Here is a 19,784-nt window from a genome sequence, read left to right as displayed (position 1 = left end):
TTCTATTTGAAGTTTTTTCCGAGCTTCTGGCTTCCCTTGGAAATGGCTTCTTCTGGAACTTACTTCTGATTTCCGAAACTTTTCTGCCTTCCTTTGTATGTGAAATCCGAAAGTTTCTTTAAATTATCGCCAGAAGATTCTCAATTTATGTCTTGGAAGTTCCGCGGATGTTTTTGCGACTTCTCTCAGAACTTTCCTCAAATTTCCTCCAGGAGAGCTTCTTTCTTCTTTCTCTGGATGTTGTTTTCTGCTTCTTAAAGAAGCTAATTCAAACATTCCCGGAATTTTCTTCCGGAATGTTTCGATCATAGTTCAAAAGTTAAAACTTTCGTTTTCAGAAACGGCAAAAATATAAAATTAATTAAAATAGTAAATACCGATTTTATAAAACCTTTGATACCGATAAGCTTTAAAACATTCTGGCAACGCTGCACAGAGTCAATGTTATAATAGATCTTGCTGGCCAATACTTGGGATCTCGTCAACTGCTGTGGATTGGTACAGATCTTACTGGGTGAATCGCTATGTACATTGTCTAGATTGGCGCGTTGGAATCGGATGTTTTCTCAAACAACTCGCAAGACTAGGACCGCTACTGTTTTTGATCTTTTTAAACGTCAGAAGCTTCGTTATCGACATGAAATTTTTCAATTCTGAATGAAAGTCATCCGATGCTAACGCAAAAAATCTGAGGGCACATTGCGCATCTCGAAACAAAAGAATTGACGAAAAATAAATCACAAACAGTGCTGCTTGTTCGCAACATTTTCTCTTGGCGAGACTCTTATTATAACATCGACTCTGCAGTGCACAAAGTACGTTCGTGCCCCCGCAGCTGAATCATATTTTAGTACAAATTACACTCAATGAACGGAACGGAAAACGAAACTTGTCAAACGCAAAACAGAAGCGGATTGAAAGAAGAAAAAAAGACGAAAACCGAACGGAGCCACTAAAGAGGAGAGTGCAAAAAGAAAGGAATTCCGAATCCAAGCTGTCACCGAAATTCAAAGATTTTACCCAAATTGGCCGGAAAATAGTGAAAATCCCCCGTCCGACCGTTTCCGATTGTAGCCCGGAAGGAAGCGCACCCGGTGGATGTAAAAATCGCTCCGCGTAAGTGCTTGAAAGCGGGAAATTTACAATTAAGTGAAACGCCAAAAACCAATTACCTGGGAGAGCCTGCCGTGCTGTGCTGCTTGTGTTTTGAATGACCAGTTGCATCGGCGGAGGGTACGGTAAGTTTAGGGGATTTACGTTTATGTTTTGTCCGGATGGTTGACCGAAGTTTGAACGATTCCAGATGGCCCCCTAGGTGGAATGCATTGCGATTACTTACCACCGTCGCAGCAGCAACAGCAGCATCCACAAGTCGGAAGAAGAGGTATGCCGAAAAAGTCGGAACCGGGTGAAATTACTGGACCGGGTAGTCGTAGTAAGAAGATGAACAAATTGGAAACGGCTGGCGGACCAGTACAACAACAGCAGCAACATTCAACGGGAGGACCAGGTGGGGACAACGATTTGATGAGCAGCTTCGGGCTGAAGGAAGATAGTTCACCGATTATGAAGGGAGGAGCTCCGGGCATCGGACCAAAATCTTCAGACTCGTGCAGTATCAACAGTAGTGTGGCAAACAGTGGACCAGGAATTGACACGATGTCGAAAATGGGTCCCGGTGGTGGTCCGGATGGTCATCCGGAGGGTGGCAAAATGAATCAAGGAATTCCGGGAATGATGTCGAATAAACCATCGAATAAGCTAGAGTATACGCAGCAGCAGAGTCAAATTTTCGTATTTAGCACGGGGTTGGCGAACAAAGGAGCGGAAGCGGTAATGAGTGGCCACTTTAATTCGATTATTGCATATCATTGCGCCCAGATGCAGAAACAGAATCGACTGGGACCATGTGGGCCGGATGATGGCGTGGGAGGGGCGATGTCACCATGGATGGATCACGGCCACGGTTCACCTGACCATCACATGCGGATGAATGCCGGTCCCGGTGGTCCCGGAGGTCCTCCGGATGGTGTAAAGAAGTCGGCTACTATTCATCACACGCCGAATTCCTGCCTGGAGAATGACAACTCGGTGCCAATGTATGCAAACGAACATCACATGGGACGGATGGGTCCCGGGCCGGATGGTGGTCCAATGGGTGGGAAGAAATCGGCCACAATTCACCATACCCCAAATCAGTGCATGGATCAAGACGGATCGCTTCCAATGTACCCCAATGATGGTCACCATATGCGGATGGCAGGACCGGATGGAATGTCCAAGCCTTCGACGATACATCATACTCCAAATTCTTGTCTAGATGGGCCTGATCAAACGGGAGACCATTCTGGAGGTCCGGGTGGTCATCAAGGCCCAGTAATGAAAATGGAAAATCCTTCCCCAGGAGGGCCCGGCGGTCCTGGTCCTGGAAGTGGAGGAGGTCATTCCAGTTCAACTATCATAGATCAGATGAATTCCCTGGTGGCTTCCCTACCATTGATGAAAGGAGGAAACGTTCTCTCACAATCGCGAGCTCACCCTCAGCCTTCGCTGCAAGGCGTCAAAGTACCGGATGAGAACCTCACGCCTCAGCAGCGGCAGCATCGGGAGCAGCAGTTGGCCACAATTCGACAGATGCAGAAAATGTTCTTCCCTGAGCAGCGAGGAATGATGGACCCACATGGTATGGGCATGAGGCCTCAGTTCCGAGGTGGAATGCCCTGTCCAGACTTTGGAGGTCCACCAAATCGACCACTGAATCCGGCTTTCATGAACACTCCTTTGGGGGCAAATGGTCCAATGGGTCCTGATGGACCTGGGCCCGGTATGATCAACGAACAGATTCCTCCAATGCAATACAACAAACCAGGTATGATGAATCCCGGAATGTACATGGGTGGTCCGGGTGGTGGGCCGATGGGCCCAATGGGTGGCCCTATGGGTCCAGGAGGTGGCGGTCCTATGGGGCCTGGAGGTCCCATGGGCCCAATGGGTCCTGGTGGCCCAATGAATCGTATGTACAAACAAGACCCAGATCCCATATTCCCTCCGATGAGTGAAATGGGAGGAGGGTACAACAACATGAACAATCACGGCGGACCAGGGCCTGGTCCAGGAATGTTTAATCCTGGAATGCAACGAATGGGTGTCCCTGGAGGTCCTGGTCCAGGTGGGCCTGGAGGTCCGAACATGATGCCCAAAATGTCCGACCAAGGTGGACCCCTGCCGCATTCTCCCCTCGTTGACGATGTTGACCCTCTGAAAGCCGGAGGACCTCACCAAATGATGCTTCCGAATGCACCTCAGCCTCAACAGCAGCAACAACAGCAACCAGGAACACCGGGAGCGAACGGCCCTGGTGGCAGCAATGGAACTCCCAACCCGCAAGGTGCTCAAAACTCAACCAATAATGGCAAATCGAAGGAACAGTCCGTTTCGCCGGAACACCATCAGCAACAGCAGCAGCAAGGTGGGCCTGGTAGCCAGCAAGGACCATTGACACCTCAGACGCCCCAGGGCGGGCATTCGACTCCGGGTGGCGCCGGTGGACCCCTAACGCCCCAAACGTCGATGGCCAACACCTAAGGGTAAGTAAGTTGCAAATGAATAATTTTCTTCTGAAAATCTGCCTTATGAGATAAAACACAAACCCTTCGGGTCGGGTCGGGAATGGGAGTACGGAACGGAAAAGTAATAAAACATAGGAACTGCACGCACGCTCAGCAGCGCGGTCACGTGCGGTGGAATCTTTGAGCATGCGTGGGAGCGAGAGCATAAAGCAAGCAAAATAGTTAAGTGACAATGTGGTTAGGTAAAACAAACAAAAAAAAAATAACGAACGACAACAAACGTGTACGTGTATAAGCTTTTTCTTTTCTTTATCATTGAACAAAATTGCCCTCTTTGGTGTTTATTTTATGCATTTTGGGAAAACGTACCATTTGGTTGGATGAATCAAACAATAATTACACTATACGACAATTAAATTGTGTAGCAAACGTTGAATAACCTGTGCGGTGAAGAATCCCTTTTTTGAGCCTACGTTTATTTTTTTATTTTTTTTCAATCTTAAATTTAGATTTGTCAACTCCCAAGTGCAGCGTTTTCGATTGATTACATAAATAAGACTAACACAGAAAGTGAAAGTAATAATTAACAGTTAAATAAAAAGTGTAATAATTTTAAAGATGAAGGAACTAGTAGGGATTTGTCGGTGGTGGATATCACAGGTCCGATGTTTTTTCGATTAAGTAAAACTTTTCAAATTGTGTAATAATGTGCTATCCAAAATTTAGACTTTTCAATCTTACCCAACATTTGGGAAACTTAGTATTGGTATCCCTTTTTCTCTCACTGAAATGTTAATTCAAAGCGGCGCTACTAAAATGTTGATGTAAGATTGAAATAGTGTATATACTATCTACTGTGGAGGTACCATTTTTGACGCAGGTCCAAAATTGACGCAGACAAGTATTTCGTGAAATAGCTCACAATAATCAACCACTAGCGTTTTATTAGCACTCAAGCTTTACATTCGCCACGAAAAACTGTTTGTGGATAGTCTTTTTTGGCCAATTGATGAGCGAAAGAAAAATTACATCTGTTAAATGCGTCAAAATTCGTCTACCTTAACATTTAACTAAAAAAGGTTTTACTACGATACTTGGTTCATATAAGTTTTGGATTTCCAAAGTATGTGAATTTCGGAAAAATCAGAGAAGTTGAACCAACATTTTCCGGGATGTTAGGTTGTTTGTCTTAATTCAAAACCAGTAAGAAAAACCACTCTGAAATGTTGACCAGTGAAAGATAAGAAGTATTGAAGTATAACAAAATAGCAAGAAACTTTTTCATTACCCAGACAATAGATTTTCCTGATCTTCCTTGCGATTTGCCTCCATCGTGAAAATATTTGTGGAAAACATTTTTCAGATTATATTTTTGTAAGGTTTGCTGAGATAATTTCCTTATCATTTCACTTCACAACGGTCTTTCTACGCTAAATATTGAATTTGCAAAGTACTGATGTGAGGGAAAATCCGAAGACTAAAATTTCCCGGGATAATTAACCACCGACAAACCGACATGACACTTAATTCTGCATATACCCGAAAATCGTAAACGGCCGGTTTAAATGTACAGTGATCCGAACTGTCAGAACCATAGCATTTTTTCTATCAAGATAAAAATAATTTGTCCAGAATAGATCAGACACGAACCAAATCATAACTTTTACATGCGGGTTCATGGTTTAGTTAAATATTTCCCGCGAACTTCGAGCCAGATGTCAGTAGTGTGCTTTGGTCAGAAATTTTATTATTTTTGCTATGGTCATTCATGTCGATGAATTAACCACTACGATTTTTTTTTTCGTTCATATAATCATAAATCTTACCTGTGGGTAAAATTTCATGAAACTCTGAGACCCTTCGGTTCAAATCTGTCCGATAATAAAAAAAAATATTCCCATAACCAAGATTTCAAGTTCAGAAGAAAGGTTTGTGTATTTGCTACTATATCTGTCGCATGGATTCTGTCAAATTTACCAGTCTTATTGATATGATGTCTTCGATTGAAATCAGTAGCTACAATAATTCCACAGACAAACAGGTATAACATTCGTAAGTTTTTCATCGAATTCGCATTTAACGGTCAATTAACTGTTTCTTAGTTGGCAGTACCGCTACCAGTGGTGCGTATAGTAAATTTCCTTGCATTTGACGTTTACACACTATCACCATCTGTTGAGCGTACTGCCCATCAAAGAGTACTCAACAGATGGGGGTAGTGTTTCAGCGACATGTTTTACAGTGAGAAATATTCAATGCGTTATGTCTGTTTGTCATGATACCTTCATGATTCTTTTTCGTATTCGGAGTTTTACTAATTTATTTATTTTTAACACGTAAAGCATGAGGCCCGAGATATTAGTTACTGTCAAACGCTATAGATTTGGTCAGGGTTGTCTGGCCCCTGAGAGATCTGCTCGGTACACGAAAGCTCAACATTGCAAACAGTTCGGGTCATCAGTTTCGCCATTCAACATATTAGCATATATCCGGATACTGTGGCAAGTTGTCAGGATCTCTCCACGGCACGTTTCTCAGTGCAAGACGAATGAATTGTTTCTGAACCCGTTCGATCCTTAAGGCAAATCTGACAATTAGACAATATATTTTACTGTCACTTTGCCGTAATGCATCACTAACGGATACAATGTGCGTGATCCTTTAGGCAATAAGTGACCTGGCGAGGAAGCCAAACGACAGACGCATTTTCCAAAATTGGACAGACAAGTGCACAGTTGTGGGTCCGAAAAATCCTTCGCAACCTTGGAAATAAAGTACAACCATAGAGGTAACTCTAAGACCAGAAGGTCCCGAAGAAACGTGCTCAACTTGTTGGCTCAGTTCTGTTATTCTCTTCGGTCCCAAATCAATCGATGTACTCCTCGAAACATAATGACTACAAAGTAAGCATTTTCGAGGGAAACTGGGACTACCCATTAAATGAGTAAAATTTTACCCATTTATGAGTAATTACAACTACAAAAACAAGTAGTAAGTATTCATTTTTAAATAACAAATACTATTTTTACTCATTTAATGCGTAGTCCCAGTCTCCCTCGAAAATGCTCACTTTGTAGTCATTATTGGGTATTTTGCGATTACCGTGTAGCGAATTAAAACAAACATACTGCAGTACTAGAATTTCGCCTATAATGGGGAACAATGAGCGATGATCCTGTACTTGGTTGTATCAACAATCAATACGAAACTAACGATTTTAAATTGGCTCACTACTTGACTAGCCTATTGGTCCCAAGCAAACGATTAACGTAGCCCATTCTAGTCGAAATTCTACTACTACACAATGTTTGTTTTGATTCGCTATGAAAGTTTGACAGATAAAATGAGGGATAAGTGGATTTTCCTATGTTTCGAGGGGTGAATCGACTAGCTTGGGACCGAAGAGAGTACCAGAGCTGAGCCAAAAAGTTGAGCACGTTATGTCGGGACCTTCTAGTCTTAGAGTTACCTCTATGGTTGTATCGGATTTACTCTTGAGACTCTTCAGATCGCCAAGAACCCTTTCCTTCCACTCTTTCTGAACCATCTGCAGTGCTTCCTCATCGGTTTTCACTGCGATTTCGTCGGATATAGATCGATGAAGGGTTTAAAGTCCGGATGAGGATCGTACTCACCGGAAATATTGGGAGCTGTGTCTTCATCCTCCTCCTCCTCTTCGACTTCAGCAGTGTCGACTGTGTTGATGCTCTGGCTGAACAATCTGGGGTAGTTAGTGGTTGACAGCGTTTCCTTCGGAGCTGGAATTGGGAATCGGATGTTAATCGGTTTTTATCCAACAGGAAAGATATTTCCTATGTATGCCAGTGATTTCCCACAACGATTTCACGTTCTCCTCCGTGGACATCTGAAAACGATTCCTGTGGTTATTTTACGAGAACAAATCGCATTTTGTCCACCTACCTGCAGTTAATTCACATTCAACGTTTTGAAACGGAGAAATACGAACAAAAAGCACTTCCAAAACAATAACATGAGCCAATTGCCAGATGAAAATCCACGCCAATGCGCCCCCTTTCGAAGCTTTTCCAGCATCGTTCAAGCCATTTTCTGAACAAAATCTGGAATTGACATCGTTTCAATAGCCGAATTCTATTTTGTTTACAAACTAGACCTACGTCTAATATGTGAAAGGGATAAACGGAGTAAGCCAAGGAGTAACCAGACAAAAACATCGATGAACGTCGACTAAATTTTAAGGTACAGTGAGTTACTCGCGAGCTACTCGCTGCAAAAAAGCAACTCAGCGTAAAGCTGTCTCACCCCTTGGCGTCGGTAGCATTGGTGCTCAGCACGGAAAACAAAATCTAAAATTACTAAAATATTGTAGGTAATGAATGCAATAGTTTTAGTTCACTGGCTGTGGGAACAATAATGTTTATTTACTTTGCTTGCTTGCTACCCCACTTGACAGTTCGATTGGTACTTCTGGCTTCAGTCTTATTATAACATTGGGCCGTATGAATAAAAAGAGTTTACTTTACTTTCCCGTGCTTTTCTTACGGGAAAAGTAAAGTAAACGCTTTTATTCTTACGACCTATTGACTCTGTCGAGCATACACTGAGGCAAATAAACATAAGAATGTCATAAGGCTCAACTTATGAACGACACATATGGATTTCTTAAGAAAAAACTTATGAATGATTGTCTAACATGAGGGAGGTCTTATACGCCTTTAACCATTTCATTTGTTGAAAGACGAGTGGTCAACACACAGACACCGTAATCTCAACGTCCATGGTTCGGTTCCAGTCTGCTTCGTTTTATTTTGTGTTTTGTCAATATTATTTTTCATAAGGCAAATCGATGAAAGTCATACCGATTCCTTTTGTCGAAATTTCATAAGTGGTTCTTATGGGATTCAACCCTTCCTTTGCCTCAGTGTAGTAGAACTTTTATTTATTTATTTATTTTGTCCTCAATCAGATGTAGACCATTTTTTACAAGTTACAAGTCATGTGTGTGTGTGTGTGTGTGTGAGTACAATCCATCGCCCTCTGTACCGGCAGAGTTTTTATGGAAGAAACTTATCTGCATTTTCTGTATGTCGAATGTGCAAATATGTTTAGCCCTGGAGATGGAAGGTGACAGCTCTATCGTACATCAAACGACCCATTTCAAGAATGCCTGTTTCTGCACGTACATTCTGAGGTCATTTTCTGATACAATAAGCCCCGCAAAAATACACAAGTGTATTCTCACTTCCAGAAAAAAAAAACTTTTTATTCTGGCACGTTATAAAATGATTGGGCTATATGTGTAGAATAAAATAAAAAGCAAGTGTACTTATCTGGTTGTTCCAATGTGATGAGTGAGTCTCCATCGTACCTTGATGTTCACGTCTCCTTTCCCGTTTCCTTGTTTCTTGTGCTATAAATGTAAATTTGTTTTATGCATCTAAATTACCTTTGTTGTGATACATCCTTCAACGAAAACAAATTTTATTGTATTCCCCTGCTTTTCTGGGAGGACATTCGCGTCCCATGTCACTGGTCATCTTTAGGTCACCCAGCACTTGGAATGTGCACTCCGTCGGTGTTATATGCAAATTGTAAAAGAAAGAAAGAAAGAAATACATACAACCGGGATTAGTTTCAAGAAGTGATTATTTTCATCGGATTCCCCAACTAACCATATTATCGCAAAGTGAGTATATACAAAGCTTTATTGCGACTATATGGTTACTTGGGTACCCATAAAGGGTGATACGGTCAAAATTTGGTCAAGGGAAAACGCGTGTAAATCGGTGAAATCGTTTATTTAAAAAATCAAATTAAATTTCTTTTTCAAGTTCAATTAGTATAAAATTCAGGAAAAATATTCAGTTAGGCTTCCGCTTTTCCAAATCCGAATTGCCGGGCCTTACGCTTGACCCCTGCCATCAGATTTTGTACAGCCACCTTGTCCACCTTCTTCGCCGCAGAAAGCCAGTTTGCCTTGAACTGCTGCTCGCCCTTAGCAGTTTTTTTGGTCTTCTTTAGGTTCCGCTTGACAATAGCCCAGTATTTCTCAATTGGGCGGAGCTCTGGCGTGTTGGGAGGGTTCTTGTCCTTGGGAACCACCTGCACGTTGTTGGCGGCGTACCACTCCATGGCCTTTTTACCGTAATGGCAAGATGCCAAATCCGGCCAAAACAGTACGGAACAACCGTGTTTCTTCAGGAAAGGCAACAGACGTTTATTCAAACACTCTTTCACGTAAATTTCTTGGTTGACAGTCCCGGAAGCTATGAAAATTCTGCTTTTCAAGCCACAGGTACAGATGGCTTGCCAAACCAGATATTTCTTTGCGAACTTTGACAATTTCATGTGCTTGAAAACATCTGCTACCTTTCCCCTTCCTTTTGCCGTATAAAACTCCTGTCCCGGAAGCTGCTTGTAGTCGGCTTTGACGTAGGTTTCGTCGTCCATTACCACGCAGTCAAACTTCGTCAGCATCGTCGTGTACAGCCTCCGGCATCGCGCTTTGGCCGTCGTATTTTGTTTATCATCGCGATTTGGAGTCACTACCTTCTTGTAAGTCGATAGTCCGGCTCGTTTTTTGGCTCGATGCACGGTTGTAGACGATACACCCAGCTTATTTGCGGCATCTCGGAGAGAGAGGTTAGGGTTTCGCTTGAAACTACCGGCAACTCTTTTTGTCGTCTCAGCGGCTTCCGGTTTTCGATTTCCCCCCGATCCAGACTTCCTGGCTGTCGACAAACGTTCCCCAAACACTTTAATTACATTTGTAACGGTTGATTTGGCAACTTTTAGCGATTTTGCCAACTTTGCGTGCGAGTAGCTCGGATTTTCGGGATGCGCGAGCAAAATTTTGATACGCTGCTCTTCTTGCTTGGACGGTATTTTGACAACTGAAGAGTGAATTCCAAAATCAAAATAGGAGCAACATTCTACACACACACACCTTCAAAATGAGGGGTGTTCAGGTTTTTTAAATGCAAAATTGAAAGAAATACGTCAAGTTGATATTGACCAAATTTTGACCGTATCACCCTTTAGGCCATCAGAATGGTTCATCGGTTGCAAATTCAGGCATTTTTTTTTAAATTATGCGTTATGTTTCTCAATGTTTTGACTGTATCCTATTTCAGTTCAAAATTATACCTTCACTACCCAAACAGGATTGTACACCTTATGAAAGTTTCAAAACCTTCTTTAAGTTTAAATACTGGTGTAAACAACTCTTACAAAGTCAAAGTTGCTGCTTGGGTATTGCAACTACGGGTCATTGAAAGTACTTGCATTTTTCTCAGGCACTTTTGAGCAAACTGTAACCACCTTCTCATACTCGAAATGTGCCTCGACCAATCTGGCACAACGATGCCCTATACGCTCTCTGACCAAAGCGCAGGGATTTTTTACAAGTTACAAGTCATGTGTTAAAATTACGAATAGAATTAAAGTACTGCTTTAATCTGGTTTTTGTCATTATAAAATCAATAGCTTCACTATGTTTATTGTAAGCAGTCATAATTTGATTTAGTGGACCAATCTTCTTCTTCTTCGCATTTCAAGCTTATTGCATATCGCATATTAGCTTATTGCGTGCTCTCAACTTAGTGTTCTAGATGCACTTCCACAGTTATTCATTGAGAGCTTTCGATGCCTGTACCATTTTTGCATTGATATGATTGTGTGGCAAGTCCAATCATACTTCTATACCCAGGGAAGTCGAGAAATTTTCCAACCCGAAAAATTCCTAGACCGGACCGGGAATTGAACCCAGCCACCTCCAGCATGGTCTTGCTTTGTAGCTGCGCCTTTACCGACTGAGCTAAGGGAGGCCCCAAGTGGACCAAATTTGGCATAATTTGTGTGATAGTGATTTGTAGTAAATATATTTCGAGTTCGCAGTTGCCGAGAAGGTATGTAAAAATTAAGCTTTGATAACAGTTCTACCAACCGGTGAGCACTCGTGTTACCAGTTACCGGGGGACGTAATTTGTGATTAGTCCCGGTCCCTTTCAAATTGTATCATTATTTATGTGCGGTCCTTATATTTGAAATGACGTTTCACATTCATCTAGTGATGGCCGATTTTCGTTCGAATAATCGATTAACGAACCGAAAAGTAAAATATTTGGAATCGGTTATATCATACCGATATAAGCATCAACTTCTCCAGAGGATCATCATCCATCGTTTCAAACATGTGCTGCACTCTCATTGGGGGAAAAATGACAGCACAGCGAACAAAAAATAATCGATTCGTTGTTAATCGAGTTATTAAAAAATGGGACATCTCTGATTTTGGTGTGATTGTTTTGATAAAAAAGTGCGCAAAATTTCATCTCTACCGAGGGGGCAGCAAAACCACAAAATTACCTTGCATACGGGGGGTATTCATTGGATGAAAGGGACCGTGAAAGAGGACACAAAAATAGAAAGTTTTTCTTCCGACAGTTTCATCTTAGTATTCATCTTTGGTTCTACTGAGTCAATTCGATGCGATACTATATCGTTCACAAACGAAACCATTGCAAATTCACGACGCGCTTTCAATGTTTGAATGTTGATGACCATGCAGCGTGCTTCATAAGATGGAAGAGGAAATCTTATCCAACCTAATTTACGAAGAGCAAATAGTAAGAATTGCTTTTGCACTGATTCTAATCGTTCCTCATGCGTGAATGAAAAAGGTAACCAAACTATGCTGCAAGTATTGATCTTACATATGAAAAGTACAGTGATTTTATTGTATACGGGTCATGAAAATTGTAACTGAATCGTTTGATAAAGCCAAGCATATTATTTGCTTTGTTGGTAATTGTATTATAATGATCAGTGAATGCTAGTTTTGAATCAATTATAACTCCTAAATCCCTAACTCGTTCACACTTTTCTACTGCCTGATTTCCTAATACAATTGTATTTTCTGGTTTGTTTCTTTTTCTACTAATAGCTATTGATTTACATTTTTGAACGTTTAGTTGCAGGAGGCTTTTGTTACACCAAACATAGAATAAGTTTATTTCAATCTGGTATGTCTGTATATCTTCTTTATTTCTTATTTCTAGAAAGAGCTCCATGTCATCCGCATAAAGGGTGATACGGTCAAAATTTGGTCAAGGGAAAACGCGTGTAAATCGGTGAAATCGTTTATTTAAAAAATCAAATTAAATTTCTTTTTCAAGTTCAATTAGTATAAAATTCAGGAAAAATATTCAGTTAGGCTTCCGCTTTTCCAAATCCGAATTGCCGGGCCTTACGCTTGACCCCTGCCATCAGATTTTGTACAGCCACCTTGTCGACCTTCTTCGCCGCAGAAAGCCAGTTTGCCTTGAACTGCTGCTCGCCCTTAGCAGTTTTTTTGGCCTTCTTTAGGTTCCGCTTGACAATAGCCCAGTATTTCTCAATTAGGCGGAGCTCTGGCGTGTTGGGAGGGTTCTTATCCTTGGGAACCACCTGCACGTTGTTGGCGGCGTACCACTCCATGGCCTTTTTACCGTAATGGCAAGATGCCAAATCCGGCCAAAACAGTACGGAACAACCGTGTTTCTTCAGGAAAGGCAGCAGACGTTTATTCAAACACTCTTTCACGTAAATTTCTTGGTTGACAGTCCCGGAAGCTATGAAAATGCTGCTTTTCAAGCCACAGGTACAGATGGCTTGCCAAACCAGATATTTCTTTGCGAACTTTGACAGTTTCATGTGCTTGAAAACATCTGCTACCTTTCCCCTTCCTTTTGCCGTATAAAACTCCTGTCCCGGAAGCTGCTTGTAGTCGGCTTTGACGTAGGTTTCGTCGTCCATTACCACGCAGTCAAACTTCGTCAGCATCGTCGTGTACAGCCTCCGGGATCGCGCTTTGGCCGTCGTATTTTGTTTATCATCGCGATTTAGAGTCACTACCTTCTTGTAAGTCGATAGTCCGGCTCGTTTTTTGGCTCGATGCACGGTTGTAGACGATACACCCAGCTTATTTGCGGCATCTCGGAGAGAGAGGTTAGGGTTTCGCTTGAAACTACCGGCAACTCTCTTTGTCGTCTCAGCGGCTTCCGGTTTTCGATTTCCCCCCGATCCAGACTTCCTGGCTGTCGACAAACGTTCCCCAAACACTTTAATTACATTTGTAACGGTTGATTTGGCAACTTTTAGCGATTTTGCCAACTTTGCGTGCGAGTAGCTCGGATTTTCGCGATGCGCGAGCAAAATTTTGATACGCTGCTCTTCTTGCTTGGACGGCATTTTGACAACTCAAGAGTGAATTCCAAAATCAAAATAGGAGCAACATTCTACACACACACACCTTCAAAATGAGGGGTGGTCAGGTTTTTTAAATGCAAAATTGAAAGAAATACGTCAAGTTGATATTGACCAAATTTTGACCGTATCACCCTTTAGATTAAAACTTGTATGTTTTTATGAATAAAGGAGATGTCGTTTACAAATAAAATAAACAAAAGAGGGCCTAGATGCGAGCCTTGTGGGACTCCAGAAGTAACAGTAATAGGGTTTGATTTTTCACCTTTGAATCTAACTATTTGTTGGCGATTAGTTAAATATGACTCAAGCCATTTGAGACGTCTAGGTTCAATTCCTATTTTTGTAATTTGAAAAGAAGCATGGGTATATCAATACGATCAATACGACAAGCGATACAAACTGACTTTGTTGCGTGGGAAGTATTGTTATCGAAACTAGAGAAAACTTTCACATCCCAGATGAAGCCATCCGAGGTGCAACAAAAACAAAGGTTGCCAAAATAAAAAAAAAATGCCCAATGATCGACATCAGTGTTGCAGTGTTACGTTCAGCTGCTGAGATTTCGGTAAAATAATCTTAGTGTGTGTATCTTTTGCCTCGGTAATACGCACACACGTCACAGCTTTTTTCCGAAACTATATTACACAAGAACCCGTTTTCAAACTACCAACATAGACTAGTCCTTCTAGTATTGTATTTCCTGCGATGTCTTAATTGTCATAAGCCTATCACAAATTTTCTGAGGTTTTGAATAAAAAATTCTAGGCCTAATGTTCTGGCTTTTTTACTTCGTGATCTTAAAAATTTTCCAAGCCTAAGATGTCAAAAAGTGGTCTAGGGAATTTGTCAAGCTTTCGACTAGAATTTTGAAAAAAAAATTTCGAAACCCCGTAGCTTTAGTAAAGTCTGTTCCAGTTAGCATTTGACCGCTTCTTTTTAATTATTCGTCTTTAGTTGTCGTAGCAAGAAACTGTTAACAGCGTTTTGATCTGGAAGGATTATTTATTTAGTGGTGGAAATTTCATCATGATTAATACACACGATAAAAGTTATCGAAGTTCATTCAGTCACACGAAGGTCCCGTAAAGTTCTGGCCCGACTTAGCCAGCTGCCATTATAGCAGAGATATCATTGAATATTATAAGCAGAATGTCGATTCTTTTGAAAAAAGTATCAATTCACAAAATTGTCCACAATTGTCCAGATTTTCGTTAGGCCATGACGAGGGATTCATCGCTTTAGATTTCCAACGTTTATCAAAAACAACATTGAACGAGCTGTATAGTCCATTGCTTTACGACTTTTCCAATGTGATAATAATTTTACAACATCGATGTATTCGTGATGGAGAGTGCCAGTACCAAGCGCTTGAGCTACCATTCGATGAACATCACTCCCAGCAACGCTCGTTTCAATGTCTGTTAGCAACAGGGAGAAATTTCTGTCGTCCGTTGCACGCTGCTGCTGTAAGCCTTCGTCGTTGTTCACAATAGTCTCGCACTTATTGGATCCATCCTGAAGCACGAATGAGTTGACTGGAATTGAGTGTAGCAAAGGAGGATCGACTGAAGAATCATTAGGTACGAATTTAGCCAGAGTGTCCATGATTCCAGCAACTGCATCTTTCAGTTCAGTTACTTCATCCTCAATCGATTTTTCGTTCACCCTGCTTATTCTCCGTATCGTCAGAAGAATCAGATCCTATGTCATCTCTTACTCTCCGGAATCTATCCATACACTCGTCGCACAGCCAAATGATGTTCATCGAGAGAACGATCACATCTCTTTCGCTCAAACCAACGCAGTCAGCATGAAAAAAGCAGGCGCAATCTCCCTTTGCAAACGGTGAATAGCTCGACTTACTGATCGTTTCTCAGAGAGCATTTCTTACAAACACTGTCTCTAGTCATTGTACAATAGTGGAATGGCTTCTTCAACCAACAATTAATTGTTCAATAAACAAGATCATCGAAAAACTATTTTCACGAAACACGCAAGTCTACTACCTACCCGAAAAAAGCAAATATGGTTACACACTCAAAAGAAAGCCGACAACAACGATGACGTGACGACAATTCAACGTTCAGATGATAGGAGGTATTCAGCGAATAGTTCGAAAATTCATCCGAAAAGCTGACGAATAATTGTTCTTGTATTTTTTCCTTAAAGTTAAAAAAAAACCTATAAAATGATGCCGCGGATACACTTGGATGACAAACTATGAGCATTAGCATTATTTGTATAACAATTATGTGCACTATACAAAAACTATACAAGTGTGACCATGAAGGTGCTCATACAAGTCATACAAGTGTATCTGTGGCATTAGATGTTTTGTACGTTATTCCCTCTTGGAGAAATGACCCATTTTGTGCGACCAAATTCTAAATGGATGTCGAAAGCTGAGCTCCATCGGCGATGTCATCAGATGCCAATAGCATTTGAAATCCGAAAACGTGAGCGTATGTAAAGTAGGTCGACCATTGCCATTGATGTGTGATATGATAGTGAATTTCAACATTACTCTCAGATTTCATATATTGTCTAACTCCTACTAAATGAACAACTTGTCACAAGTTTCGCATCAGAGACTAGTGTCACCTTTCCACCCCTTTGGTCACCTCCGTTTGGCGTTCCTTTTCAGCTTGATCCCTCCGCCGCTACCCGTACCGGTTAGTTTGTTTATTTCCTCTCGGGTCACTTTCTGAATGTTGGATACCTGATTTCGCACAGCTTTGTTCTTGTACTCTACGTTTTCGTTTGCCACATCGTCGAAGATGTCTTTCACGTTCACCAACCGTTTGGTGAAGAACATCTGCGGTGTGATTCGTTCCTTTATCTTGTTTCCGAATAAACTGACCAGCCCCCATTCGCTTCCACCAGTTACGGTAGACTTGTCGTGTGTATCCAGCAACCAAAGGGCGTTTCTCACCTGGATGCGGAACAGTTCCGTTTCTTCGAGATTTACGTTTTTACTAACGTTCAGAACCGTTTCCAACGGATTTATGATATACATTGGACTATGGTCAGGCTTCAGAATCGATGATCCCACGTTCAAACTGATGGCCCGTTGGTTGAAATCAAAGTGCGAGTAAAAGTCGAAGAATTGTAAGAGTAATTCATCTAGGGACGACGTGTTTGTGCTCTTGAAATCGAGTTTACTAATGTCCCGTAGGAAGGAACAAGTTACCTGATTTTCAGTGACCCTCAGGTCAGATTGGGTTGCTTTTTGTGTCAGCTTGTTAATCGGTGGCAGAATAGGTTCTTTGAGCTGTTGTAAAAAGTACATCACTAACATTGTAAGCGAGAAATTGGATATCCAATACCCGGGAGTATGGTTCGTAAGGCCAACGGCTTGTGCCCACTTTCGAACACAAAAAGTTAACGGTTGAACGCGCTGATCTATTTGTCCAAAGAGGTAGAGCAGCTCCGACATGTAGACACCGGTCATGTTGTTCATTGTTAGATCGATTTCCAGATCCAGGTGCTCGTGATGGTACTTGATGATTGGGACACGCGCTTTCAATATCCTACGGACACAGTTCACCCCTGGAAGGAACAACTGTAAGACATCTCCGATCGATTCCAATTGCCGCTGGATTTGTGACCTCTCGTTTGGATTCGTTGCCTTCGTATGGAAAACCAATCTTGATTCTGGATCCTGTTTAGCTCCGGCCTCCGAATCAAGATCTAAAATCAAATCCAAATCGCATCCCATCTTACCGTAGCCATTCACAGATGATCCAAATGGATACGCCACCGCCTGCGGAAACATACCCTGCAGTGAAGACTCCATCTGTCTCACCGCCAAAAATCGTAACCTTTTGCCAATGTCATTCAAGCACGTCGCTCCGTGCAGAATTTCGACCTGATCTTCAACGTTCTCAGCCGACATCAGCAGTTCCTTCAGTTCATCATCGTCAACAATCCTGGAACCTTCCACGCTACTCAATTTGTCCTTTGAATCCTCTTTCCCTTTGGTATCTTTGACCGCTAACTTCGGTCTAGGTCCAGCCCTAAACCATAGGAAGATCGATCTTGCCCTCACTCCGGGCTTTTCTTCATTGAAAACCGCCGATCGAATTGCGGCATCCGCTGCTTCTGATTCGCTGAATTCTACCACAATATAGTGATAATCTCCTTCGTCATCTCCGAACCCTGCGCTGGCTCCAACTCGGTAGTGATGTGAGCTGGATATCGTTCCGAACTGCGAACAATACTTGGCAAGCTCTGGGAAGGATCGCTCCGAGCTAACTTGAACCAGAATGCTACGGCGAGCTTCGGCACGACGATTGGCCATCATCGATTCGAATGTGTGAGCGTTGCCTGGAAAAGAAAACATATTAAGTCTTTTCACTAAACAAAAGTGCATTTTAAAATTTACCACTGGCGGATCGCACCGTGAAACCACATTTCGCCAACGGAGCACGGAGGACGTTTCGCTTCAGCAGGTCACAGAGCACTTTAAATGTGGAAATTTGCGGCGCTCGCCAATTCGATCGACAAACATGGTACATTGTGTTGCGTTACATTTACATTTGATGCTGGAAAGCACTCAAATTTTGTACAAATTTGAGGAAAAAATTGCACTACACAAAGGAGAATGCAGAAAATAGCTGCATGCGATGAACTGATTACATGAATGTGGAGAACTGTCAGTGGTGTTTTTTTTTGACGATTGTTTACCAGAGTTTGAGGTTATAAATTCACCGAGGGGCACGAGGAAGATAGCCAGAGAATAATACTCACTGATAAGGTGCATGACAGCACATGCGTGCACGGAGAGAATCATCAGTAATTGAGAAAATATACACAGCAAAAAAAAATGTAATATCAATCAATCTAATTCAAGCTGATGTATAAAATAGGCCTTTTCAATAGAAACTAAACGATCGATTCCACCTCTGGTGGTGAATAGGAGAACGTCAAAAAGAGTGTTGTGGGCATAAATGTTTGCCTTGAGACATAGGAAGCGGAACACTTTTTTACTTTTCCTGATTAATTGATTCATCTGAGATGCTGCAAAACTTAATCTACAGTTGAAAAATTTAATTCTGTAACGTTTTCGAAAAGATCCTGCTGGTGTTCAGGAATATTTTTGTTGAGAAAAATGGAAAATTAGAAAAGTGTCTTAGTGGTTATGATCTTCCGGATTACTTGTGTGTGAATAGTTAAGGTGCAAATCAGTTCAGATTTGTGGAAAATCGTACAATAAGAAAATTACCGATGGAAATTGGCAAGATTTTGAATGAAAAATGCTGTTATTTGCGTTGGGGAAAATACTTATTCTGATGTAAACAAACGGTTTGGTTGACGTTTCTTCTCGAACTCGCGTGGCGCACTCTACGTTGGTGGTGCATTAAAAAGGCGTATAATGATGTAATAGCAAAAAGCAGATACAATATTACATCAATGATGATTGAAATCTTTTGTGAGTATTTGAAACTAACGGTATAATTTTATTTGCAGGCATCTTGTGTTATAGTTTGTTTCTCGTGCCGTGAAAATATGCAAGGTTATTTCTCTGGCTTGCAAAGGCATTTTAAAAGCCATTTGAATAAGAATGACTTCAAAGTCAGTGATATTTTTTTACTGTACTTTTTCACGCTATATTTCGCGTTACGGAAGTTTTTATTCGCCAAAACAAATTAAATAAATATATTTCATGCATTTCTTTGACAAAACTGATTTTATTTTTATGAAAATTCGAAGCAACGTATCCTTAATCAAAATTTAAAGCAGGATTTGAAGTGAAAACCAAGCGCTGTCCAAGATAACCGAATTCCGTAATTACAACAGGTATGTCGGTTTGTTTGACAGCGTTCGGTAATTCTTGAGTAAACCGATGTTCGGTTATTTCTGCTTAAATTTATTTTTCGTCAACCTAGATTTTCGGTAACTTTGACAGATTTTGGGTAGCAAAAAGAACTAACGACAGCTCGGTTATTCTTCTTTGAACCGAAAAGACTACCGAGCGTTCAGCAGATA

At 41.5% G+C, this 19,784-nt stretch overlaps 3 protein-coding genes across 3 annotated transcripts in view; 1 reads left to right on the top strand and 2 right to left on the bottom strand.

The window, feature by feature from the left end:
• The window catches only part of DAAM (disheveled-associated activator of morphogenesis-like protein), a 306,234-nt gene that overhangs the window by 30,041 nt on the left and 256,409 nt on the right, over positions 1-19,784 (bottom strand). The gene's annotated exons all lie outside the window — the stretch shown is intronic.
• On the top strand, positions 964-3,683 carry LOC135704763 (collagen alpha-1(III) chain-like). The gene is made up of 2 exons (XM_065226264.1): positions 964-1,238; positions 1,304-3,683. The coding sequence occupies exons 1-2, from the start codon at positions 1,211-1,213 to the stop codon at positions 3,583-3,585; spliced, it is 2,310 nt and encodes a 769-aa protein (XP_065082336.1). The 5' UTR covers positions 964-1,210; the 3' UTR covers positions 3,586-3,683.
• MTPAP (mitochondrial poly(A) polymerase) lies at positions 16,328-18,443 on the bottom strand. The gene is made up of 2 exons (XM_065226220.1): positions 18,181-18,443; positions 16,328-18,122 (listed from the first exon to the last, which is right to left on the bottom strand). The coding sequence occupies exons 1-2, from the start codon at positions 18,311-18,313 to the stop codon at positions 16,414-16,416; spliced, it is 1,842 nt and encodes a 613-aa protein (XP_065082292.1). The 5' UTR covers positions 18,314-18,443; the 3' UTR covers positions 16,328-16,413.

The sequence above is a fragment of the Ochlerotatus camptorhynchus genome, unplaced genomic scaffold (assembly GCF_037179485.1).
Source record: "Ochlerotatus camptorhynchus isolate MF236.1 unplaced genomic scaffold, CSIRO-AGI_Acam_v1.1 ptg000247l, whole genome shotgun sequence".
NCBI classification, from domain to species: Eukaryota; Metazoa; Arthropoda; class Insecta; order Diptera; family Culicidae; genus Ochlerotatus; species Ochlerotatus camptorhynchus.
Note: the sequence above shows the minus strand (reverse complement) of the source record. Positions and strands in the feature narration are given on the sequence as shown.